Here is a 27,457-nt window from a genome sequence, read left to right as displayed (position 1 = left end):
AAAAGGGGGCAAAAAACAAGCATTTTTCTAGTTTCATGACAATAACTTGTGTGTAAGTGTATGGATCTTTCTGAAATTTTACTACAAGGTTCCATTTCACAAAGGGAAAGCTGGAAATGAGTGTTGTGGTAATTGCCCAAAACGTTTAGTAAAAAGGGGCCTAAAAAGGGGTTTAAAATAAGCATTTTTTAGTTTCTAGACAATAACTTGTGTTCAAGTGTATGGATCTCTCTAAAATTGTATTACAAGGTACCATACCACAAAGGCAAGGCTGTTATTGAGCTTGGTTTGGGGGGAAAGGGGGGTGGGGGTGATGAATCATAAGGGGGGGCGGGGGTCAAAAAAGGGGTAATTTTTTTTTTTCCTTTTTTTTTTTGTTTAAAATTTACATTTTAAGTTAGTTATTTTTTATCACGAAGAGAAAGTAGGAATTGAGTTTTGGGGTTAATTGCTCAAACATTTATGAATAAGGGGCCAAATATTGGTCGAAAATAAGGATTTTTTTAGTTTGCAACAAAAACTTGTGTTCAAGTGTATGGATCTCTGTGAAATTGTATTGCAATGTACCATACCACAAATTGAAGGTTGTGATTGAGGTGGGGGATGATGAATCAAAAGGGGGTTGAAAAAATGTGTGGGGGGTAGGATTTTTTTTTTTCCTTTTTTTTTCTTTAAAATTTTCCATTTAAAGATGGTTGTATCAGATTTATATATGAAAGAAAATAATAATGATACGGTTATATATCATGAGGAACTGAAATTTAAAATTATGTATATTGGAAATTTAGGTTACATTGGAAAGTAATAATTGGCTTGGGGGGGGGGGGGGGGGGGGGGGGGGGTGGGGTGGTGGTTATAGCTCTAATGTTTAAGGAATAAGGGGAAAAAAGGTTAAAAAACAAGGGTTTCCATTTTAATAGACAAATAATTGAGTAAAGAACATTATTTAAAAGCAGTGTAAGGTTGGTAATTCAAACTCATTTAAATATCTCATCTACACTGCTTTTAAATTATGTAAATTGGAAATTTGCCAATAACTTTATTGTTAATAAATGCATTGGAAATTTGCCAACAATTTTAGTGTAATAAACTTCATTGGAAATTTGCCAATATAAAATTTTGCTGATGAAGGTTTTTTGTTTACCTTTAGCCTTGACTATGAAGTCATTTTCTATTTTTATAGCCTTATGATGTAGTTGAATTATTTAATACTTTTATGATGTGTTTAAATGGGGTTTTATCATGTTTATGGTTGCAAATTTATTGTTTTAGTATAATAAACTCCATTTAAAATTTGCCAATAAAAAAAATTTTTGTTTATTTTTAGCTATGATTATGATGTCATTTTCTATTTTACTTTTATGGTTGCAAAGAAATTTTTATTTTTAGATATTACTGTTAAATGATGCTGATTAAGGTTTTTGCTATGTTTAGCCATGACTATGATGTCATTTTCTATTTTAATATCTGTTATGATGTATTTAAATGGGCTTTTATGGTTACAAAGGAATTTTATTTTTAGATATTGCTATAAAATGTTGCTGATGCTGATTACGGATTTTGTTTATTTTTAGCCATGACTATGATGTCATTTTCTATTTTAATACCTTTATGATGTAATTTCCATTTTTAGATATTACTGTTAAATGATGCTGATTAAGGGTTTTTTGCTATGTTTAGCCATGACTATGATGTCATTTTCTATTTTAATATCTTTATGATGTATTTAAATGGGCTTTTATGGTTACAAAGGAATTTTATTTTTAGATATTACTTTAAATGTTGCTGATTAAGGATTTTTGTTTATTTTTAGCCATGACTATGATGTCACTTTCTATTTTAATACCTTTATGGTGTATTTAAATGGGCTCCCATGTATTTAGATTTTTGATTATTTATACATGTTACCAAATTGGTCCACATTGAACAAAAACGGTCCAAATTTCAACTTTATTACATTACATCAAACATTGAATTCTACATATTCTTTGATATATTGAAATTAACAAACAATTTAGTTTATGGATATTCCACCATAATAGGTAAATTAAATTTTTTCCAGTTCTTACACCACATTCATCCTGTGTCAGAAACCTATGCTGTGTCAAATATTTAATGACAATCCAAAGTCATAGCTGTATCAAGCTTGAATTTTGTGTCCATACTTGCCCCAACTGTTCAGGGTTCGACCTCTGCGGTCGTATCAAGCTGCGCCCCAGCGAAGCATTTTATTCTAGTTTCAGGACAATAACTTGTGTGTAAGTGTATGGATCTTTATGAAATTGTACTACAAGGTTCCATATCACAAGAGGGAGCTGGGGTTGAGTTTGGGGGTAATTGCTGTAAATGTTTAGGAATTTGGGGCCAAAAAGGGGCCTAAAAACAAGCATTTTTCTAGTTTCCAGACAATAACTTGTGTTCAAGTGTATGGATCTCTCTGAAATTGTACTGCAAGGTACCATACCACAAAGGGAAGGCTGGGATTGAGTTTGGGGGTGATGAATCATAAGGGGGTTCAAAAAATTTAGGGGAGGGATTTTTTTTTTCTTTAAAATTTTCCATTTTATAAATGGGTTATTTCTGATTTATATATAAAAGCAAATAATAATGATATGGTTTGAATAGGTAAAGTAAAAAATTTTAAGTTCTTAGACCACATTCATTCTGTGTCAGAAACCTATGCTGTGTCAAATATTTAATCACAGTCCAAATTCAGTGCTGTATCAAGCTTGAATGTTGTGTCCATACTTGCCCCAACTGTTCAGGGTTCGACCTCTGCGGTCGTATCAAGCTGCGCCCAGCGGAGCATTTTATTTGGATATACCGTCACATATAATGAGAGGAAGATCCCTATAAATTTTGATGTTACTATGTCTAAGGTCATGGTAAAAGTTACTAAAAAAATGACTGAAATTTGTACAGAAAAGTTTTTTTAGGATGCATTATATGGGATTGCAATTATGCTTGGTGCAATTACACTTGGATATGTGCTGACATATAAATAGAGCTTGAAGGGGAGGATCACTATTGATTTTCAAGTCACTTGGTCTAAGGTCTAGGTCAAATAAAAAATAAATTTTGTGATAGTCAATTTAACTGTTTAAAATCATAATTTATGTAAAAAGGGGGTAGGGGATAAGCTTGCTCACTTAAGGCTCTTTAATATCTAATTTTTCAGATAAAAGAAATTTTTTTTTTATGCAGAAATAATGATAAACAATGATAGGAAAAAGCAATTGTTTATATGAATTGTTGTATTGCAATTTATGACAAATGATCTTTTTTTCACTAAAAATCAACCTAGCATGGCAGATTATGATTCATGTAAATTGTATACATATAAATGTAATCAAAAGGTCACAAATTATAATCAGAGGTAATTTATAGTAAAACTGATTTACACTTTTGATGTTTATGCTAATAGATAAACCACAAATATTATATAAGCATCTATCTATTGAGTAAAACAACCTGTCATATATTATATACATCAAAATTAACATAAACATATGGGGAATAATACAAAAGGATACTGGAGGTATCAGATAGGCAGATGTGATCAGGGATAACACAGAAATTAATTTAGTCTGATCACTGCTTGATTAGTGATCTACTATGTTTTGACAAGTATTAGTCCCCCAGGGGGAAGAAGTTAGGTATTAGAAGAATGGATAGTTACATGTGGTGTCTTACATGTAGTAAAGACAGATGTTTACATGTGATAAAATACTCTGTTCTTTTAAGACGTCATTCATACAAAAAATTTGGAGGTGAAAAGTGCTGAATTGTTTCAATAATGAGATAGAAGTTACTGATTACATTCCAGTAATGTGTATTGGCTTGACATTAGGAGTTTTTGTGTAATAAATAATTACTTAGTATTATTTATGTTTGCATTCTTCTTTCTAACAAGTGTCTTAAGTTCAGTTTGGTTTGAGAAAGACATTCAAATGGATTGAATATGGATCAAATTATAAGAAGTTAGAAGTGAGGAGTGGTGGTATGGTTCACATGAGCTAATTGTGTCTGAACTATATAAAGGATATAATTGATAGTAATCTAAGAACTCAGATAGAAGATCTTTGTGTTTCAATAAGATTTTTTGTTGATTTGTTTAATTTTTCTTATTCAAATTGTTTAAGGTATGATTCAAAAATTTAAAAGTCAACAGTTTCATATTTAAAAGGAAGAAGTTCTTAGTTCTGTTGTAAAAGTGTCCGACATTGACAAATACTTTGAATAATACAATATATTAAGATAATAAAGAAATTCTATAGGGCATATTATATAACAAATTCTAACATTTATAATAATTTAAACCGTTTATGAATTTGTGTACAGTTTACTTGTTATAATTGTGCATGTTCAAGGACATGTTTGTGAAATGTTAACACGGGACATTGTTGTAAATTCCGGAGGAAAGGATAAGGAAGGATGTATTAATAATTTGTGAAGTACTATAGATATGTGGATTATAAAGTCAACATAGTCAACTAATACAGAAACAAGAAACTTTATCATTTATCTAGTACGACCCAGCTACCGCTGGAGTCAAAGTATCATGTGACTCTTAAATATGATAACTGACGAGACACATTAAAAAAGGAAATAAGAGAAGATCCTTAAACTTTCATATATTAGCATTTAAAAAATGATGTAGATATTTCTTAATTTGAAGAAGAGTTATGCTGAGTTGGGATTACTTGATAGTTCAAGTGGATATTATTGGTTTAGAAGAATATCAAAGGGAGATAACTGATTGATCATGATTTTAACTGTAACTGTTATTAGCATATATACCTAAATTGGATATTTATGACTGTTCATACTAATTGGATATTTATGACATTTAGGAAAGAAATACATAGAATGCAAATTTTATTAAAGCTTTTGGCACCTTACATTTGATAAAATATTGTAAATCTATGCAGTGTGGGGAAACTAATAGGACTAGTGTTTTTTACATCCACATGAGGGATTATATACAGGTGATGGGAGTTGGTGATCTTACTGCAAGGAGCACATTATATCTGGAATTAACAATTAGTCTCTTTCTCATATTAGCCCCTGTATTGTACATAATATATGTTTTTTGTTTAAAGAGACGAGAACATCCCAAGAATATACGGACTGGTTCCGTTAAAAGTGGAGGAGCACCACAAACAAGTCCCAATGTCTCACGAAAGGTAAGTGCAAATACTCTGAATATTGATTGTATCCATGTGTATTCTTCTATTTTCCTCTTTAAAAACAAAACAAACTTCACCTAAGATTGCACAGGAATCTATATAATAATATAATAATAATAATTATAATAATAATAATAATAATAATATAATAGTAATATATGAATTAATGATTCACTGATTTAAACATTCAACCATCTGAATGGGACTCCTTATCCTTTACCCTGATTTAAACATTCAACCATCTGAATGGGACTCCTTATCCTTTACCCTGATTTAAACATTCAGACCTCTGAATGGGACTCCTTATCCTTTACCCTAATTTAAACATTCAACCATCTGAATGGGACTCCTTATCCTTTACCCTGATTTAAACATTCAGACCTCTGAATGGGACTCCTTATCCTTTACCCTGATTTAAACATTCAGCCATCTGAAGGGGACTCCTCATCCTTTACCCTGATTTAAACATTCAACCATCTGAATGGGACTCCTTATCCTTTACCCTGATTTAAACATTCAGACCTCTGAATGGGACTCCTTATCCTTTACCCTAATTTAAACATTCAACCATCTGAATGGGACTCCTTATCCTTTACCCTGATTTAAACATTCAGACCTCTGAATGGGACTCCTTATCCTTTACCCTGATTTAAACATTCAACCATCTGAATGGGACTCCTTATCCTTCACCCTGATTTAAACATTCAGCCATCTGAAGGGGACTCCTTATCCTTTACCCTGATTTAAACATTCAGCCATCTGAAGGGGACTCCTTATCCTTTACCCTGATTTAAACATTCAGCCATCTGAATGGGACTCCTTATCCTTCACCCTGATTTAAACATTCAACCATCTGAAGGGGACTCCTTATCCTTACCCTGATTTAAACATTTAGCCATCTGAAGGGGACTCATCCTTTACCCTGATTTAAACATTCAACCATCTGAAGGGGACTCCTTATCCTTTACCCTGATTTAAACATTCAGCCATCTGAAGGGGACTCCTTATCCTTTACCCTGATTTAAACATTCAGCCATCTGAATGGGACTCCTTATCCTTTACATTACCAAACTCTAATAAATGTAATGTCCCTGGTGGAGTAAAAGCTAAATACTTGAAGTGCCATTTACTTTTCCAAAGTTTATGCAAATGTAGTATACTCTGCTGCTGAACTGTGTAACAAAATTAGAAAGTCAAAGTAGGTTACCAGAGTGTGAACTAGATGAAGTTCAGTCCAATTATGCTTTCAAAGTTTGGTAGACTATTATTTAAAATCAATTTTGTTTTTCTGAAATCTTGACATATTCATTGATCTCTTCATTTGTTGCTTTAGCAGGCCATTTTATCTATAGATGACATTAATTCTCAATTCATATTCTTTATGAAACACAGGTCTGAAACCAGACGTAGTAGTTTCATGGCATTTGCATTATCGTTGTGTTTTTTGTCTGGAACTGCTTTGAATTTGATGGTCATCTGTCCTGTTTTTGTGCCTTTAGTCATTAATAAAAGTAAAGCCTGTCCCTCCAGTAATGTCAGGTTCTGCCAGCATTATATTTCAAATTTAGAATCTTAATTAAAATTGCCAATATTTTTTGTATTCTAAAAAAGTTTTTTGTAAATACAAAATGAACTTAACTGAGGAAGTAATATAAAACAATTATAAGGAAAAAATTATATTTGTAAAATGATCTCCTAATGTCACACATTTTTGAAAATATTTTAATAAGGAAAAATAGCAGAAATGATGTAATTATTTTAGCTCACCAGGCCCACAGGGCAGAGTGAGCTTTTCCCATCACTTGGCATCTGTCATCTGGCGTCGTTATCGTCGTCAGTTAATTTTTACAAAGATCATCTCTGCAACTATTGAGCGAACTTTAAACTGCCAAAATGATCAGCAAGACAAGATCATCAAATCAGGCAAATAGTGGAAATCGTTAGTCGACTCCTTTTTAGAGTTATTGCCCTTTAGTGACAATTTTTACCATTTTTGTCGAGCCTGCGACTTTTGTCGCAGAAAGCTCGACATAGGGATAGCGATCCGGCGGCGGCGGCGGCGGCGGCGTTAGCTAACTTCTTAAAAGCTTTATATTTTAGAAGGTGGAAGGTCTGGATGCTTCATACTTTGTATATGGATGCCTCATGTTACGAAGTTTCCGTCAGTCACATGTCCAATGTCCTTGACCTCATTTTCATGGTTCAGTGACTACTTGAAAAAAAAGTTAAGATTTTTTGTAATGTTAGATTCTCTCTTATTATAAGTAATAAGATAACTATATTTGGTATGTGCGTACCTTGCAAGGTCCTCATGCCTGTCAGACAGTTTTCACTTGACCTCGACCTCATTTCATGGATCAGTGAACAAGGTTAAGTTTTGGTGGTCAAGTCCATATCTCAGATACTATAAGCAATAGGTCAAGTATATTCGGTGTATGGAAAGACTGTAAGGTGTACATGTCCAACTGGCAGGTGTCATCTGACCTTGGCCTCATTTTCATGGTTCAGTGGTTATAGTTAAGTTTTTGTGTTTTGGTCTGTATTTCTTATACTGTATGCCATAGGTCTACTATATTTGGTGTATGGAATGATTGTAAGGTGTACATGTCTAGCGGGCAGGTGTCATCTGACCTTGACCTCATTTTCATGGTTCAGTGGTCAAAGTTAAGTTTTTGAGTTTTGGTCTTTTTTTCTAATACTATGTGCAATAGTTCAACTATATTTGGTATGTGCGTACCTTGCAAGGTCCTCATGCCCGTCAGACAGTTTTCACTTGACCTCGACCTCATTTCATGGATCAATGAACAAGGTTAAGTTTTGGTGGTCAAGTCCATATCTCAGATACTATAAGCAATAGGTCTAGTATATTCGGTGTATGGAAGGACTGTAAGGTGTACATGTCCAACTGGCAGGTGTCATCTGACCTTGACCTCATTTTCATGGTTCAGTGGTTATAGTTAAGTTTTTGTGTTTTGGTCTGTTTTTCTTATACTGTATGCCATAGGTCTACTATATTTGGTGTATGGAATGATTGTAAGGTGTACATGTCTAGCGGGCAGGTGTCATCTGACCTTGACCTTATTTTCATGGTTCAGTGGTCAAAGTTAAGTTTTTGAGTTTTGGTCTTTTTTTCTAATACTATGTGCAATAGTTCAACTATATTTGGTATGTGCGTACCTTGCAAGGTCCTCATGCCCTTCAGACAGTTTTCACTTGACCTCGACCTCATTTCATGGATCAATGAACAAGGTTAAGTTTTGGTGGTCAAGTCCATATCTCAGATACTATAAGCAATAGGTCTAGTATATTTGGTGTATGGAAGGACTGTAAGGTGTACATGTCCAACTGGCAGGTGTCATCTGACCTTGACCTCATTTTCATGGTTCAGTGGTTATAGTTAAGTTTTTGTGTTTTGGTCTGTTTTTCTTATACTATATGCAATAGTTCAACTATATTTGGTGTATGGAAATATTTTATGATCTATTTGGCAGTCACGCAGGTTTTATTTGACCTTGACCTCATTTTCAAGGTTCATTGCTCAGTGTTAAGTTTTTGTGTTTTGGTCTGTTTTTCTTAAACTATAAGCAATAGGTCAACTCTATTTGTTGTATGGAAGAATTGTTAGCTGTACATGCCTGCCTAGCATGGTTCATCTGACCTTGACCTCATTTTCATGGTTCATTGGTCAATGTTTAGTTTACTTGGTTAATGTTAAGTTTATGTGACAGTTGTAATAAAGCTTTATATTTAGGACTATCAACATAATATCAATGATTAGTAAAGAAGGCGAGACATTTCAGCGTGTGCACTCTTGTTTTGCATTTTTGCTTCAAATCTTAAAAACTACAACAGATAGAGAGAAATTTTAAACAGCAAAAGTGATCAGAAAGACAATATCTGCAAATAAGTCTTATGGTCGAATTCTTCAGTTGACTTGTTATTGAAGTTATTGCTCTTTAATGACGATTTTTACCAATTTTTATCGTTTTTGCCTATTATCATGATTATCTTTAAAACTATGTAAGATAAATAGAAACTTTGAATAACTAAAATGATCTGCCAGACAAGATCTTCAATCAGGTCAAATTCTGCTGAAAAAGTTAGTAGATAGGAGTGATAGCACTTAAATGATTGTATTTTGTTACTTCTTTTGTGTTTTGGGCAGAAACTAAATAAGATAGAGAAAAACTGTAAACAGTAGTCTACAATGATGAAAATGGACATAGACCTAGGTGAACCACACAGCTCTTTAGAGCCTCTAGTTCCTTTTTCCTTTTCTTTGCAGTATTATATGTGGTTTATATACATATATGTATATATACTTCGTATCAAATTTAGCCCAACAATGTTAGATCAGCAAATTAGTTATCTTCCCTCAGGGGATTCGAACCCCTACATCTGAGACATTGTGGCAACACGGCCTGCACTGTGTCCAGCGCTCTAGACCACTGGACCAACTAGGCTATATGTACGTATGTAGATGTGTATATATATATATATATATATATATATATATATATATATATATATATACAAGTCTAAATTGAAAACAACGTTCAAACCTATGATTGCGTTGGATAAAAACCGCAATTTTTATACGGGTGCATGTAAAACAAATTTCTTAGTAGAGGGGTCTAAATACAGCACAAACAACATTTTCCAAATGACCAAAAAAGTGAAAAGTATATTTTAACAAAACGCATTTGACTAACAGGTCGAACAACTGATGTTTTTAAACCCTGTTATATACAGTATACAGTAGATATATGATAAAGCATTGTCACTGGGCAACTGTGGACAAATAGTTTTCACTTTTAAACTTTAACACTGCAGAGGTCACTGATCTTTACTATAAAGGTCAATTATGATTACTTAGTGGGATCTTGATTTATATTTTCAATTACCCTCTTAATGTCTAATTGATGACTTCTATGGTAACTCATTGCTGGGCAGAATATCAAAACTTAACAAAGTTGTACATTTTCTTTTTATTGACTTTAAAATGACAGGATAGTAACTTTAGTTTAAATGTAGACAACATAAATAAATTACTCATTATTATTTTGACTGTAAAAATAGATACTTGATTTACCCGAGTTGCCCAGTTCTTACAGGATCTTGTCTATTTTAACCATCTTCATAGTAGGTTCAAATCCTGATTTTGTTGATATGAAAACTAGTGTAAATTGACCATTCACATGTCCAGTTTAAATCAAGTTTTGTTGTTCCTTGCTGCCAGATGATATATACTTGTAGTTCTCCTCCCTCTGTCTGTCCCTCAATCTGAAACAACAACTATACCTAGAGACCGGTTGTCAGAAAATTGCATACTTGGATGGAATTATTTGTCATCATATTCTCTTGACAATACTATACTGTATGATTTGACAATTTCTCTGAGACTGTATTACAGGAAGCTCTGCAATTTCATAGGATTGTTTGTCATCATGTGAAGTTGACTATATTGTACCATCATTTTGATAAGACAATTCTTACCTGAGTTAATAGGACTGGCAATATTTTTACCCTTGTAACACAATGACACTTTGTGAATGCAACTCCTCTGAGACCTTTTAAAAGAAAAGTTTCATACTTGGTAGTGACTTTATTCCAAGTACACAGAAGCAAGGACATTTTACAATTAATGCAGAATTGATAATATTTAACCTTCACTGACCTAAAATGAAAATAATGGAAAACCTTTGGAGACATCAGCTGTCTTTGCTTTTTCCCCTCAGCTTAGAACAGTTTAATGCCTTAAATGGTATAACATAGCTTGGCATTTTTGCTTCCCACATACGAAAGGATGTGTCACGTATAAAGATGGCAAATTTTCTGCTAGGTCAAGGTCACAAACATGGTTCAATTTTAAATTACCCTTATCCAGATATTTTGAATAGTGTCCTCTTTAGAACTTTTGAATGCCATTAGAGATGTTAATGATACCTAGTATAAATGTTGCCTACTACCAGAGGATGTGTTGTTAATAAGGTAGAAATTCCTATTTGCAGAGGATTTGTCATAAATAAGGTTGAATTCCTTCTTGCAGGTCAAGGTCATCTTTACACTAAATCCTTAGGATGTGTACTGATTGATACTTTAGTCTGGGAGAATATGGTTTATTTATTACTTCTTATTGGCTTTGAACTAGCTTTCAGTAACTGCCAATACCCTTAGATTGGTTCTTTGTGACTTTGTTTTAGTTGATTTCAGTTCTTCATGTCAAGCTGATGAGTTAAGATGAATTCAAAGAGTTGGGGTAATAAATTTTTAGCTATATGCTGGTGGCGTGAATCTTGTAGAAAGCATGATTTGAAAAAACCAACATTTTACAATATCTGATTAATTTCTTTGATCGTTGGCCCTTTCCTTTCTTGGTTAATAACTATAAAACAAGTAATGATATGTAATATATTACAAACAATACAAAATAAGTACTTTTGGCAGAAAAGTATATTTATTGATTGTAGTTAATGACATAATGCTTTGTAATTAAGATAACATGTATATTACAGGTAGTTTTATCATGCATATCGTAATCAACATCAACAAATGATGATAATTCATATAAAAATACATAAGCACTTGTCAAGCGGCCAAACCCTGTACTATTATAACCCAAACTGGCTTGTTAGAATAATGTTATTAATGTGATAGACAGTGGGTGAAAGTTTTGGCATCAGATACTTCTAATTGCATTACCAGAAATTATATGTCTCAGTGTACTGAATTATTGATTTGATATTTTTTTTTAATTTCATTTTACTTTAAAGTTTTATTATTATGACATAAGTCTTTTAATACTGGATAGCCGTTCACATTTTTTTTATTAAAGAACCAATTTTCAAAGATAAGTAAGAAAAACTCAAGTTAGAAAGCTCTTTAAAAATGTAAAGGGAGACTTACAAAGTAGTTATTTCCACTAGGAGTTTTGGTATTTTCAGCAGGTATTTAAAGCCTAGCTGTAATTCACCACTGAATCAAGCATTTACAAAATTGAAAATTGTGACTAGACTTCATGTTAACTCATAATCTATGGGATAAGACATTGACAATTCACCAAAAGTTTAATTTTTACTCAGAAAGACATATAACAGGTTAAAATTCATTTATAATATCCTAATTTATTTGATTGTAAATGGTTGCTACGACAATAGATTTAATCTCTATAATTATGAAATATAAGATGTTGGTTTAAGGACATACCAGCTTAATAGCTTAAAGAAGTAGATCACAAATCAGGACATAAATTGTATGCTGATGATGTTCACATTATTAGAGATTAAACACTCTAGTTATTTAAATCTTAAGAAAAGTAAATATTTCATGGTCTAGTTAATCAAGGAAATAAGAAAAACATTTGTTGTGAAATTCATGAAAAAGTTAAGCTTTATAAAACAAAACAGTAGAGATTTAAATGTGAATGATGAAAATTATGTCTTGGTATGGAGAAAGTTCTGATGTTGTCATGCGGAAGTCACAAATGGTAAGCAAATATGAGTAACTCTACTGTCAGAAATTCCTGATAAAGGGGCAGAAAAAATGTGATCCTTCAGACACAACTACATAAAGATATCCATGTATACATATGTTTATTTCTGCCTCGATAGACTGTATTTGTTCTTGATGCAAAATTGTGGGGCATTGCATTTCTATGAAGAGCAGTATGTGAATAATCTGAAGAAATGAAGTTTCATAAAGCTGAGAATCTGTATATTCTAGAAGATATAATTCCTTGCAATTTGTCGAGAAAAAAAAATTATGTCTCAAAAGCACATCTTATGTATCTTTTATTTCCTTATATTAAATTGGACATCTGTATAGCTACAGAAAAATAAGTAATGTATAATCACTATAGTTAACCGCTAACATAAAAGGCAATAAAACTTGCTTCCTTGCTTCCTCAATTACTGATTGCTATTAGTATTTCTAAATTTTATAAGGAAAAGAGCTTACATTAGAATAGATCAGTTATCCTAGATTTTGAACTATTTTAAATCAAAATACATTTGCTTCCTTTGAAAGTTGTCTAGTGGCTTGAAAAGTGGGCCTGTCTTTTGTTGGTGTCTGTAACTTTGACCATTTGTCTCTAGTAAGTTTTGTCTAATATTTTATTGTATTTATGTATTGTAGAATCTATCACAATTTTGTTAATGTATTGACATCATTAATCATGATGGTATGTTTGCAATTCATTTAGACCTAGACAGTTTTAAAAATAATAATTAAGAAAAAAGATATTTGCACACTCTCAAAGCTCATAAAAGATAAAGTATTAAAATCACATCATGATGATTTGAGGTACTTGAAATATTTCTAGTTAAATGTTATCTATAAAAAAAAATCAAAATATGGAGAGAAAAATTATAAAGCTAATGAACTTAAAGTTTTCTCTAGTACATGTTCAGTAATTCCCATTATTTAGTTCTTAGGTAAAGGTTGATATTAACTGGTTCTGATTTATTTTTCAGCAAAGATTTTCCAGACAGGATTCCAATTCGTCTCAAAGTAGTTCTAGTCGACATGATAGCTTTAAGGAACTTTCAGTAAATGGTGAGAATGTCAGAAGACGTAGCAGTCAGTCATCTCAATCAACTCAGGCAGGGTATTCATCTTCCAGTCCACCGGTGTCCTCGTCAGCACTGAGACGAGAATCATCTACAGAAATGTCTCCACGAGGATATGATTCTCCAAGGTCAGGTCGAGCTCATTCAATGCAACGATCTGTTTCAGAAGTTACACCCAGTGCCCTACCTGTTAGATCAAATAGCTACCGTTTTACAAATTATGGTCGAGATGATTCACAACCACATTACGCAAAGATCCGAGCACATGATGACTCTGACTTATCATATTCTAATAGATCTAAACGTCACGGAAGTGACTATGGAAGCCGATCAGACTCTTACAGTTCACCAAATCCAGAGATGTATAGCTCTGCCTTCGGTTATTCTACAAACCAAAACAGTGTTCCCCAAGAACTACATGATAGGTTATATAGCCCAGTCTTACCTACAAATAAAGACCAAGAATGTATAGCATTCAGTCAAGACATCGTGGCACAACAGGGACACGCAAGTCCCATTCCACAAAAACCTAAACTAAGATCATTTCCACGTACTAATCCATCTTTTGTAGGTGTTCCAAAACGTAATGGAAGCACCACTTACAAAAGATTAAACGTAGAACAACAGCCAGTGTCATATGAACCTACCTCTGTTCCTGACCCAGGGACATTTGTACCATCAGACATTCAAATTGCACCAGGGGATTATGTTGGAGGACATTATTATCATCCACATGAGAGATCTGACAGTGATACGTCACATTCATCAACTAGGGCAGTGCGACATGAGCGAGCTGACAGTCAGACTTCGTTCTCATCTCGCAATAGGGATTTATCAGATTCACAATCTTCGCAAGGATCATTACGAGATATGCATTCTTCACATGGGTCTTTGCGCCTGCAACAATTACAGAGTGAAATGAAAGGATTTAACGATAGTATTTCATCTAGAGGTTCACATAAAAGTGCTGGTGACATAGACATTGTACATGTGAAAAGTGGCAGTCAATTGTCACATGATTCAAGAGTTTCGGACGATTCGGAACCTGATTATGCAAATGTACCAACACAAAGTGAACGGACGCCTAGTTTCCCTACAAACTTAAATGACGCAACAAATTTTAAGGAGGTATTAAAAGACAACCAAAATATTTTGAATTATCCTGAAGACTTTCAGCCAAACAGGCATTCAAGGGAAAAAGTGATATTAAACTACCCACATGACTTTCAGCTAGATCCTAGTATGTTAAATGAACAGTATGGTCACTTGATGAATAGAGGTCATAGGTCAGCTCCAGTTTTTGAGAATTTTCCTCAAGAAGGTATGTTATTTGTATTGTTTATATCGTTATGATCTTTATTATCAACAAAGATGTTCTATTTGATCATGGAATGTCTTATGTGATAGCATCTGTAGGAATTACATCTAGAAATCAGTGATGGGAAGAATAATTAATGTCTTCATGATGAATGATTTTATTGTCTACATATTCTATAGACTATAAGAACTTATCTTTTTCTAATTAGGATAGGTAGATAGGTTAATTATTTAGTGTGTATTTTCATTCTCAATTTTCTTCTATAAACTCTTAACATTATTTTGAAATACAAAATTTTTTATAATAAAAAAAAAATGAAATTTTTAATCACAGTGCATTTTAAAGTCAGCTGTGTTGGTAGGTTGGTGGTTGGGTTAAATGGGGGCATTTTAAAGTGATGCCATAGTTATTTTTGTTTACACAAATTCAAGAAGTGTGCATAAAGTAGTAGGGTTTCTTTTTTTTTTCATCTCAACAGAGTTTGCTGACCAATGGGCGTAAGATCAGATGCTTTTTAAGTTTTACAAATGTACAGTATTATTAATGCCAAGTTATCTGAACTGTCTTTGGTTGTTTTCACAATATTTCTAGGGAAATTAATTCAGATGAAATATCTCCTCATCTTTTCTTTATGTTTGGTAGATTGCAATTCAAAGCCTTAAGTGTCATTTCCTATTGATGTTTATATAATAAATATGTATGGTTATTGATTTACTTTTCTCCAAAGCCACCAAAACATCACTAATGTCTAGACAAATTGTATATAATTTATTGCTCAAATATTACAACTTGTCAAAAGATACAAGAATTTGGCTAAATACAAAAGAATATCAAAATATGAAATTGATTTCTAAGCATATTTTGTTTCAGTGATTGTTGCTGTTAAAATACCCAGGAATACTGTCCTATACTTTATAATGTTCAACACATTGTGTAAGATAAGAAATTTGTTATCGTGAGTGCAAACATTGCATATTGTGATCGATTTACTTTATCTTATAAAACCAGTTATGTCTAATAAGTGGAGTGTTTACTGTACACCAATAATGCATCTGAAACATCTTATTGTATTCCTGGTATAATAACTGGAAGGTTTTTGTTCAGATCATATTCTGGCTTTATTCTGTTTTAATGGTATATTTGGACTGGGAGTAATCACTATTTGTTTCTAGTGATTCCCTATAGTGAACATTTTATTTTGAACTGACTGTACAAGTATTAGCTCTCTATTAATACACTGACGATAGGCTAGTGTAGATAAAACTCCTGAAGGCCAATGTTGACCATATCTTTGTTGGAATTATGATAAACCACACAAAAATGCAATATTGCAGATATCGCGGATAGATATAATTTTATTATCGAGATAGTACTAACTGAAAAGTGTTTATGGAAATGTTTTTCAAAGTATTGAAACCAATATTCTTGTTGCAAAGGAAACTCATCTGGGAAAAAACAATGTTATTAGTGTTAGGCTTAGAGGGAAATTAAATAGTCCTAAGGAATAAATCTGATGTATTTGTACACTGTTGTAAGTATTTAGCTATCAGTAGATAAATATAGAAAGTTTTTATTAAAACCAATGCCAAAAAAAGACATAAAATTTAAAAGACCACACGCATGCCCAAAAACAATCTTTAACAGAAGTTTAGCATACATTTTATTCATCATGATTTTTATAAAATTCAATTCAATTAATATTGTTCTTAAGTTAACTAACATGCTAACATAAAGTAGGGAAAAGTTGTATGATTGCCAATGAGACAGCTATCCTGCAAAATCCAAATGAGGTGGATTTAAGCAACCATAGGTCTTCAACAATGAGCAAAACCTTATAGTCAGCTATAAATGCCCTGATCATGACATAAGTACAGTATAGGGTGATTTCAGCTCACCTGTCTGTGTTGATAACTTATTCACATACAATTTATAATTTGTAAATTCAACAGCACTTTCAGTTATTTGTTTCAAATAAAAAACCTGGATTTAAAAAAAAAATTATCTTTATTGCATTCTGTGATCCTTGTACATAACAAATGCAGCAAAAAATAAAGTTTACATAAATATGAATCATGTAGAAAGATTGATAACACAAAAAAACCTAAAGATATCTGTACATTAGTTTCGTTGTACTCATAAATATAGATATTTATAGAAACTGACCTATGTTAAACACAATAATAAATTGTGCAGCAGTAAAATGTGAAAAAGTGCATTTTATGTTAAGTAAATACTGATAAGAATAGATCAATTGCAATTGGACAAACCCTGTTGCAGTTGTTCTACAAATAAGGCCCAGTATTGATTTGGATTAATTCTGTTTTTGAAGTGCAATATAAAGAACACAGAGAGAAAAATTTAAAATACACAGGTACTTCTTTGTTAATACTTTCATTTTTTTGGGGGACATTTTAAGTGAAGTTTTTGGTTTGCAGGCATTTTCCAAAGTATATAAATATACCAGGAAATATATATTACTGAGTGAAACCCCTTTGGATTTCTCAAAAATATAAGTATTGATACATATACATCAAAACTATGTATACTTATCTCAAGTGAAAGTATCTATCTTAAGTGACAAAAATTCTAAAAATAGCTGAAAGGACAATTATTCATTTGGGAATTCCTTAATTTAGGATATGTTTATCACATGTTATCTCATGTTATCATTAAACTTGCACCTTTTTATGAAGTAATCAGTTAATTAAAGAAATTAATAACTTTGTTATCAGCGTCATGAGAGTATTAACAAGTTTGACAATCTGTATGAAATCAGGTAAGAGTCATACAATATTTTCAAGGTTTTTCTTATGTGATGTTGGAAAATAATAATATTTTTCTGTACCACAGACATTTTGTGATGATGGAAAATAACGATATTGTTTCTGAACCACAGACAAAATTGAGCTTGCAAGGACATACTGTTTCAATCTCAATATTTGGTCAAATTAGTAAGTTTTCATATGTAAATGTTCATAATTGCTTATATCTTTGTCATTTGAACTCTGGTGGATAGTTGTTTCATTGGCAATCATACCACATCTCCTTATTTTTATATATGTATACATTATTATTCTTGGGATACACATTTTTGTGGATTTCGTGGGTACAGGTGAACCACAAATTTAAAAGTTCATCAAATTATAATTTTTTTATAGACTTGTTTGCTGACTTTGACAAAACCAAGAAACCAAATGTCCACAATGCAAGTTTTCCACAATCCACGAAATTTGATACCCATGAAAATAAATGAATCTGTAGGGTATAGTTCTACCAAATAATATTTGACATAATTTTGTTCTATTTCAGTTGAACTGAACCAAAGTTTTGAGGATGTGGAGGATGCTAGTAATATGTATTCTGTCAATGATTCACCTCCAGGATTTGATCTATCCCATCATCCTTCATTAAAGAGGAAGAAGCCAGAGAAAGGAGATTCCCTTACAGGCAGTCCAGCAATGGAGAAAAGTCATTCAATGCAAGCTGATATGATGCAACAAAGACCAGCTTCAATGGTTGTCCCATATCAGACAGAAACTAATGTGTCAATAAGTCCCAGTATAGGATCTCTAAACAGACAGGTTAGTTTAAGATTCATCATCTACTCCCATATAAGTCAGAATCCAATGTGTCAATTAGTCCCAGTATAGGATCTCTAAACAGACAGGTTAGTTTAAGATTCATCATCTACTCCCATATAAGTCAGAATCCAATGTGTCAATTAGTCCCAGTATAGGATCTCTAAACAGACAGGTTAGTATATATAAGATTCATCATCTAGTTCCATATTAGTCAGAGACAAATTTATCTATAAGTCCCAGTATTTGGTCAATAAACAGTTAAACCTGTGACATATTTACTGTCAGTAGAGGCTCTCAGTGTAGATTTATAAGACTTGTATCATTTGGAAATCTAAATCATGGACTGAAACAATAAGCCTATAATAAAAAATAATATAATAAAAATAAGGTTTGAAAGGCCAGTATTACGTCTTTATCAGTCATTTCTTACTTCCTTAACCCACCTAAAATATGCCACCAAGCTTGCATTGTCAAAGGATAGGTACGGCATCTATGCATTAAAATTGACATCAACTGTTTCTCTCTTATTGTAAAGAGACAGAGCTCCAGTAGGGTACCCTCTTACGTCACAAGTTCATGTTTAAAAATTGCCTCACGTCACATGGTTACCTATCAGCGAACTATGCAGTTCTATACTGATGTGATTCTCAGTTTTGAAAATTTTTATATGTCGCAAGGTCACAGGTGGGATTTGACCATGTTGGGGCCACAGACAATACTAATATCTCACTGAACAACAATGAGGGGGCCCATTTCTTCATTCTGTTAAAATTTGATAGAATCTGATCAAATGGATAAATTAAGTTATACACCAAAACGCACTAGTTATATGACTAATAACTAAAAAGTTATATTTTAATTTTTTAGCTTTCTTATAAAAATATTGTATCATCCTTTGAAATATAAGAGACTATAGAAACACTGTCATGGCTTTTGAAATAATAGATATTATAAAAATCACTGTCATGACTTTTGAGGTACATGTATTAAATAATATAAAAAAAAACAAAAAAACAGACAAATACAATAAAAAATTGTCACATCATACCATAGGTATCCTTGTAAATCTAAATTTATAATAAAATATATTAAAATTTTGTTACAAAATATTATGATTTCAGAATCGTGCCGGAACAGCACCACCTATCAGATCTGCTAGTCCTTTGTCGCAGAAACAGAAACTTCATTCAGAAACAGACATTGAGAACTATATGAACAGACATAAAAAGGGACTGTTTGGAAAGAAAATCTCATATGAAGCCATGCTGGTTTGGCAAAAGGTGAAGTAACAGTTAGAAAAATTTAGTTGAGTGTAGAATTGGAGTGAACCTTTTCCTACCCCTTTCAAAAGATTTTACACCCACCTTGGAAAAAGAGCCATGTTCTTATGATAGAAATGGTAAAAATATTACAAAATTTTCTTACACCTTTCACCATTATTATATATGTAAGACAATAGATCAGATCAGTCAGGTTCTTCAATTTTACCACATTTTGCTTTCAATGTCCAAAATTTTGCTCTTCTGCGTTACATACGCTAATTTGCTTTTATCAGAATCTAATGCGTTTTGGGTTATATTTTCAAAAAAGTATAAAAAAACGTTGAGATTGGTTGAAAATGTCTTAAACAGTGGAAATTTTGACCAATGATGAAATGAGATTTAATTTTGGGGTACAAACAATGAGATTACCCATAGTCTTTTAGATTCTAAAACAGCGAAGTTGGGAAAAGACAAAAGTATTTCTTGCTTTTTCAAAGAATTTTTTTTCTTCAAAATACGACAGTTTAAAATTTCAAAAGCTCTTATAATCAGTTTGACTAGCAGTATACCACACCAAGAGCTGTAGATGTTTCATCTATGACACAAACATTTAAATGTTGTAAGTGTCCTTAACTTAAAACTTACTTTGTAATTAATTAAAAACAATTATGATAAAATAGAATAAATCAACTGCAGATAAAACAAGTATTTTTTATAAATATGTTAAAGTGATTTTTGGATCATTATAAGCAATCAAATTTAATATAAATTTATCTATGTGGATAAAAATTGTATTTCAATGTAAAAGGAATCACATTGCTTAAATGAATTAAATACCTGATATTTAAGAGCGCTTCAAAAATATACATATTTTATTGTATTAAACTTAAGTAGTTATTTACATTACACAGTTTTATATATATGTGAAAGATGATCAGGGCTGAAATACATGTAAAAAACAGGATATTTATTCATTGACGTAATATATTTTATTGTTGTATTTTGTAATTTTAATCCCAACTATGATTAGAAGATGCATATCATATATCAATGGATAGTTTAAAGAATTTAAATGGAGGGGAAAATAAGGGTTTTTAAAAGATTTTTTACTTGAATTCTTGAGAAAAAAAAAATTTTTTTAGCACTGAACTGTCAAACACAATGACATAAATGTAGTAAAAAAGTTTCTCTACCTTTGTATATGGATAAAGAATTTTTTGAATTTTGATAAACATTATAGTCCATGACTAAAAATACTGTTACTATCTGTTTGCAAAAAAAGTCTTTTATTTAAAAAAAAAAACCAAAAAACCTTATTGTGCCCCAATAAATTGATCAATAATTTCTTCCTCATCTACATTTTGTTTTATTGAAAAATATAGACAACAGGAAGTTAAAAAATATCATCATCCATTTGTTTAATCACACGAAAATTAATTAAATTTGGAAAGTTCTATTCACACTGTTCATGTAGTGCATTTTTGAAAAATGTGATATAATTAGCATTGATTGTTGGAGATGGGAAATGTCTGTGACTGTTTGTTTGTTGAATATGAACCGTTAGATGAAAGTGATGCTGTTGTTTATATCAGTTTAAAACAAAGACATGTCTTTCAGTTGGTTAGTATAACGTTTCCTGTTTTCTTTATGGAGTTTGTTTAAGAATTATTCAACTGTGAAACTTATTCTTTCATTTGTAAGTCTTACGTTGCAGGGAGTAGTTCTTGCTGAGATGAAATGTTTACCATCATGTTTGTTCTGTTGTCAAGAATTGATTCTTGGCTTAAAAGATTCTCGTGCCAGTTTATCTTTGGATTGATGAAACCTATTTTATCAAAGCTAGATGCCTACTAAAACAAACCTTATATATATTTATTTATCTAATATGGATCTGGTCATGACATAATGATGCACCTCAAGTGAGATCTTTATGTTTTTATTGTTTTAGAAAAATAATTATTATGGCTGTTCGCGTGTGTGACAGGGAATGAGAGGCACTTAAATTAACTAATTGCCAGTGGTTGGGAGTTATATTTTCCATAGGATTTTGTAAGAATTATAAGTAAAATGATAATTTTGTATTATGGGTTGTTGAAGTCTAAAAAGGTGCTTCCTATGCCCCCTTCCCCAGTGTTTAATTCTAGAACAGCCCTTATTGTATTGTAAAAAGCCAATTTTAGCAATATTTCAACTATTTTATTTTTTTTAAATATTCAATAAATTTGTTTATTTTTAGGATCTGATACAAAAGCCTATACTGAGGACAGAAGATAAAGGTGTCAAGAAAGATGCCTGTGAAGTCTTTAGACATATCCTTTTTGTAGAACTATATAATAAGAGTGGGGGTAAATATCAGCATAATCATTTTTATGTTGGATTTTGTTTATTTATACTCTTAAAGTGATGCTGTCTTCATATATACTTTGTTTTTACCAAAAACATCAACCTTGAGTTCCGTCATTGCTTAACATTGATTTTTGTTTATATATATAAAATATATGAAATATTAATATCCATTAAATGATGAATTATTTACCAGCTATTACTATCCATAGACCACAGAATAAATTAATTTTACACATACACATGAATAACACAGCTATCAAAAAAGAAGATGTTGGTATAGACACCTGTCTTTCATTTAAGACCCTATGTTGCTCTTTAGGGGAATGTTGGTTATTTTTAGTTGATGGGTTGTTGTCTTATTAACATATACCCCATCTCCTTTTATTTATCTTAAGGTTTCATTTTGTTTTTTGTTTTTTTTGTCATTTGGTTGCTCTCTTATTGATCTAGACCAATATGTCAAGTTCTAAATTGTCACTAGTGTATGAAAGGGGTGAATAAATATAACAGAAGCAATCAAAGATCTGCAATTTACAGTGTTAGAGTACTGTCACTTTAATGACAGAAAAGTGTGGCTGTTTAAGGAACAAGGTCAAGTCAGAATGGTTGATTTTTCTGAATTACATGAACGTTCAAATGGCAAACCCACGTAGGATGTCCGATGCTTGTTCCAGTCGGACTATGTCTTATAAATTTATATTTGTCTGGCAAATATGACTGTATTCGAAGCCTTGATTAACACCCATTTTTTTTTTTTAAATCACGAAATATTAAGATATGACATACAACAACTAAACAACTACTGAAGTGGTTCAACATATGGTCTGCAACATTATAGATAAGTGTCTGCACTATTTGTTAAGTACTTTCTTCACTGGAATCTTTTTTTAAATTTTTGTACTGTCTTTTTTTAAGGTATACTGAAGTTAAGTGATTTGTCAATGTAAGTAGACAAGGACTATGTATAATACAGCATTTATGTAAAACATTTCCTATGAAATAATTTATTGTATAATTAATATTATGAGGAGAAAACTTCCTTAACTATTGTACTTATACAAGTGTATATGGCTGACAGAAAGGGCAAAGGGACACAAATCAGTAATGCACAGGAAATCATCATCAAAGGCTGGCACTGTGTTGCACTCAGGGATGAAATCTATATGCAACTCTGCAAACAGACAACAGACAATCCTAAGTTGTAAGTACTTTACATTGAATAATTGGAGGGTAAGGGTTTATAAGTTAAGGAAAAGGTTTGATATTTGATATTAATTTTGTGCAGATAGTTTTACATGTTTTACTAGTTAATGATAAGAAACAGAAAATGTATGATAAGTTACCATTTACAATATACTTTTATATGTATCCCATCTATTCACAGTTATAAGGATTTTATAAGAAAGCTGGATCAGAAAATCATATTTTGAAATAGTATATGTTATGTTGTATGGAGAAAGGAACTTGAAATATCTGTGTTGTTTATTTCAGAGAAAGTTTACAGAGAGGCTGGGAATTAATGGCAGTTTGTTTAAACTTTTTTCCTCCAACTGTAAAATTTAAAACGTATTTAGAGGGTTATATTTCAAGATATATTGATACTGATGATGAATTTCCCGATTTGATTGTAAGTCAGGCTGATGGAAATCTGGTAATTATAACATTCTTCCTACTAACATCAGCCCACTGAGAAATTGTGTCTCAAAATGCTGTCCATTATTAAAACAAACAAAAAATATTACAATAAAAACAATGAAACCTGTTAAAAGTAAAAAGAAAATTACATAGGCACTGTCTTTGTATATGTAAACAAAAAAGAACATTATTTTAAGGACATTACTAGATCTATGTGCTAACTTTCATTTTACTTTTGGAAATTTGATCACATTGGTACTATTCAGGTAGATGTTTCAGTTACAAATTGACACTGTCATGAAAACTGTGGATTCATTATTATTCATGGGAAACCAGTTCTCTTGGATTTTGTTGGAAAAGGTGAACAACAAAGGACATGGTACAATAAGACCTGTTTTTGGCCCCCCTATTTTCTCATTTTTGTCGAGCCTGCGACTTTTGTCGCAGAAAGCTCGACATAGGGAAAGTGATCCGGCGGCGGCTACGGCGGCGGCTGCGGTGTTAGCTAACTTCTTAAAAGCTTTATATTTTAGAAGGTGGAATACCTGGATGCTTCATACTTTGTATATAGATGCATCATGTTACGACGTTTCCGTTAATCACATGTCCTACGTCCTTGACCTTATTTTCATGGTTCAGTGACTACTTGAAAAAAAAGTTCAGATTTTTTGGAATATTAAATTCTCTCTTATTATAAGTAATAGGATAACTATATTTAGTATGTGCCTACCTTGCAAGGTCCTCATGCCCGTCAGACAGTTTTCACTTGACCTCGACCTCATTTCATGGATCAGTGAACAAGGTTAAGTTTTCGTGGTCAAGTCCATATCTGAGATAGTATAAGCAATAGGTCTACTATATTTGGTGTATGTAATGATAGTAAGGTGTACATGTCCAACTGGCAGGTGTCATCTGACCTTGACCTCATTTTCATGGTTCAGTGGTCATAGTTTAGTTTTTGTGTTTTGGTCTGTTTTTCTAATACTGTATGCAATAGGTCAACTGTATTTGGTGTATTGAAATATTTCACGATGTTCATGTCAGTCTGGCAAGTTTTATTTGACCTTGACCTCATTTTCACAGTTCATTGCTCAATGTTAGGTTTTTTGTGTTTTGGTCTGCTTTTCTAATACTGTATGCAGTAGGTCAACTATATTTGGTGTATGGAAATATTTTATGATGTACATGTCAGTCTGGCATGTTTTATTTGGCCTTGACCTCATTTTCAAGGTTCATTGCTAAATGTTAAGTTTTTGTGTTTTGGTCTGTTTTCCTAATACTGTATGCAGTAGGTCAACTATATTTGGTGTATGGAAATATTCAGTGATGAACATGTCAGTCTGGCAGGTTTTATTTGACCTTGACCTCATTTTCATGGTTCATTGCTTTGTTAAGTTTTTGTGTTTTGGTCTGTTTTTCTTACACTTTAAGCAATAGGTCAACTATATTTGGTGTATGGAATGATTGTAAGGTGTATATGTCTGTCTGGCAGGTATCATCTGACCTTTACCTCATTTTCATGGTTGACTGGTCAATGTTCAGTTTTCCTGGTTAACTTTTTTTCTTAGATACCTTAAGCAATAGGTCAACTATATTTGGAATGATTTTATTGTGTACATGTCTGTCTGGCAGGGTTCAAATGACCTTGACTTCATTTTCATGGTTCATTGGTCAATATAGAATTTCCATGGTTTGGTCTGTTTCTTTTATACTATAAGCAATAGGTCATCTATATTCTGTGTATGGAGGGATTGTATTAAAGGTGTACATGTATTTCCGGCTTGGTTTATCTGACCTTGACCTCATTTTCTTGGATCATAAATGTTAATGTGATACTTGTAGTAAAACTTTATATGTAGGACTATCAACATAAAATCAATGGTCAGTATAGTAGTCGAGACATTTCAGTGTGTGCACTCTTGTTCAAATTCTGTTTTGGAAAGCTTCTTATTATGTTAAAACATTCCCTGAGGTTTGAAGTTTGTTTGAATGAACTTCAAGACCACTAATTTTTGCAACTGGGTGAGGTGAGGGGGGTTAACTTTCTGTTATGATTCAAATATTGTTATTATTATTCATTTTGCAGGTGATTTTACAACAAATTTTTATTTTTTTAGTGCCTGCGCCAATGTGACCCAGGAATTTTTTTATTCCAAGGTCACGAGAACTGTTTTTGCTGTCTAAATCGCCATAATTTTTTCCAGGTCACGTAGGCGCACGCTATTAAATTTTAAGAAACAATGGCCAAAAATCGTTATTTTTCCTTCTTTTGACGTTTTTGATGCTTTTTTTACCCCCCTAACCTCACCCATTTTCAGAAATTAATGGTTTTGAAGTTCATCCAAACAAACTTCAGACCTAAGGGAGTATTTTAACGTGATAAGTAGCTTTCCAAAACAAAATTTAGAAAATGAGAAAATAGGGGGGCCAAAAACAGGCCTTATCGTACCTTGTCCTTTTGTATGTTCAGCAAAGTGCAAATTTTTAATAGGCTTGTATGCAGACTTTGGCAAAACCATGATATCAAATATCCAAGAAAATTCAATTTTTCTTAAGGTAGATTAACTGTATACTTATTGCCTTCTGGATTGTAAAATAGCAGTTCACAATAGGTCTAGTTCTTTGCTTAAATCTGCAAATTTTGTGACAGATTGGCAAATGAGTGGTTAGATTGTTTATTGGAATAAAGAAAAATCATTGATTTATTACATTAATCAGACTGATTTGTCAGATACCAAATATTTGTGTTTGTTCGAATCAAATTGTCAACTTAGCCATTTAAGGGAAGATAACTCAAGTTGGAACATTTTTATAAAGGAATGATAGAGAAATTTGCAATTTTTATTTGTAGCAAGAAAACAAGGTCGGTGACACTATTTTTTCCTTATATTTTCTTAAAGCATATTATAAAACCTATCTTCTCATATTTTATTTCAAAATTCTATCTTATAGCTTTCTTTTTATTTACAAAAAAAGTATTTTTTTATGAATAATCTATGCAAATTTGGGCAATTTTGCACGACTTTTTACTTGAAAAATAGCACGGTGACCCATACTTTTTACTATACTTTTGAAAAAAGCATGTAAAAATCTACTTTCTGGCAAAGTATAAAAAAATTGTATCTGAGGAAATCTATACCAATGATCCACCTTACATGCATGATAATTGGTACAGGTACCATGAAAATAAAGAATCCACAGTAAGTGAATTATTCACATTCACAGAGAAATGTTTGTCTATTGAATATAATTCACTGAAGCAGTTCACCTCTTGACTCTTCATGTCCTATCTAAATAGTTGCAGCCTTTTTGTTGTATCATATTTTGTAAGAAAGAAAAAACATTTTGAGACATAGCACATTCTTTCTCTTTATACCTTTACACCTTAGTGATTTTACAATATACATATATGTTGTCTGTTCCATATAATGTTTTCACTGAAAAAGAAAATGGCATGATTTTTGAGAACATTTGAAAGCTTTAAATGCATGTGTAATTTTTTTTATGGTGTACTAGACATTGATTTATATGTAGAGAGCATGTATAGTTTTTGTATAAA

At 32.0% G+C, this 27,457-nt stretch overlaps 1 protein-coding gene and 1 long non-coding RNA gene across 2 annotated transcripts in view; both read left to right on the top strand.

Moving 5' to 3' along the window:
* Positions 1–27,457, top strand: part of LOC127704311 (uncharacterized) — a 121,949-nt gene that overhangs the window by 83,527 nt on the left and 10,965 nt on the right. The gene's annotated exons all lie outside the window — the stretch shown is intronic.
* LOC127704306 (rho GTPase-activating protein 39-like) overlaps positions 1–27,457 on the top strand; it is a 106,319-nt gene that overhangs the window by 67,897 nt on the left and 10,965 nt on the right. The window contains exons 5-11 of the mRNA XM_052208316.1: positions 5,103–5,186; positions 13,661–15,077; positions 18,384–18,655; positions 19,777–19,935; positions 22,154–22,226; positions 23,317–23,464; positions 23,755–23,914. Of these exons, the coding sequence (XP_052064276.1) occupies positions 5,103–5,186; positions 13,661–15,077; positions 18,384–18,655; positions 19,777–19,935; positions 22,154–22,226; positions 23,317–23,464; positions 23,755–23,914 (2,313 nt within the window). The remainder of the gene's footprint in view (positions 1–5,102; positions 5,187–13,660; positions 15,078–18,383; positions 18,656–19,776; positions 19,936–22,153; positions 22,227–23,316; positions 23,465–23,754; positions 23,915–27,457) is intronic.

This window comes from Mytilus californianus, unplaced genomic scaffold, assembly GCF_021869535.1.
Source record: "Mytilus californianus isolate M0D057914Y unplaced genomic scaffold, xbMytCali1.0.p SCAF_6, whole genome shotgun sequence".
NCBI lineage: Eukaryota > Metazoa > Mollusca > Bivalvia > Mytilida > Mytilidae > Mytilus > Mytilus californianus.
The sequence above is the reverse complement of the archived record's forward strand: the minus strand, read 5'-3'. Positions and strand labels throughout refer to the sequence as shown.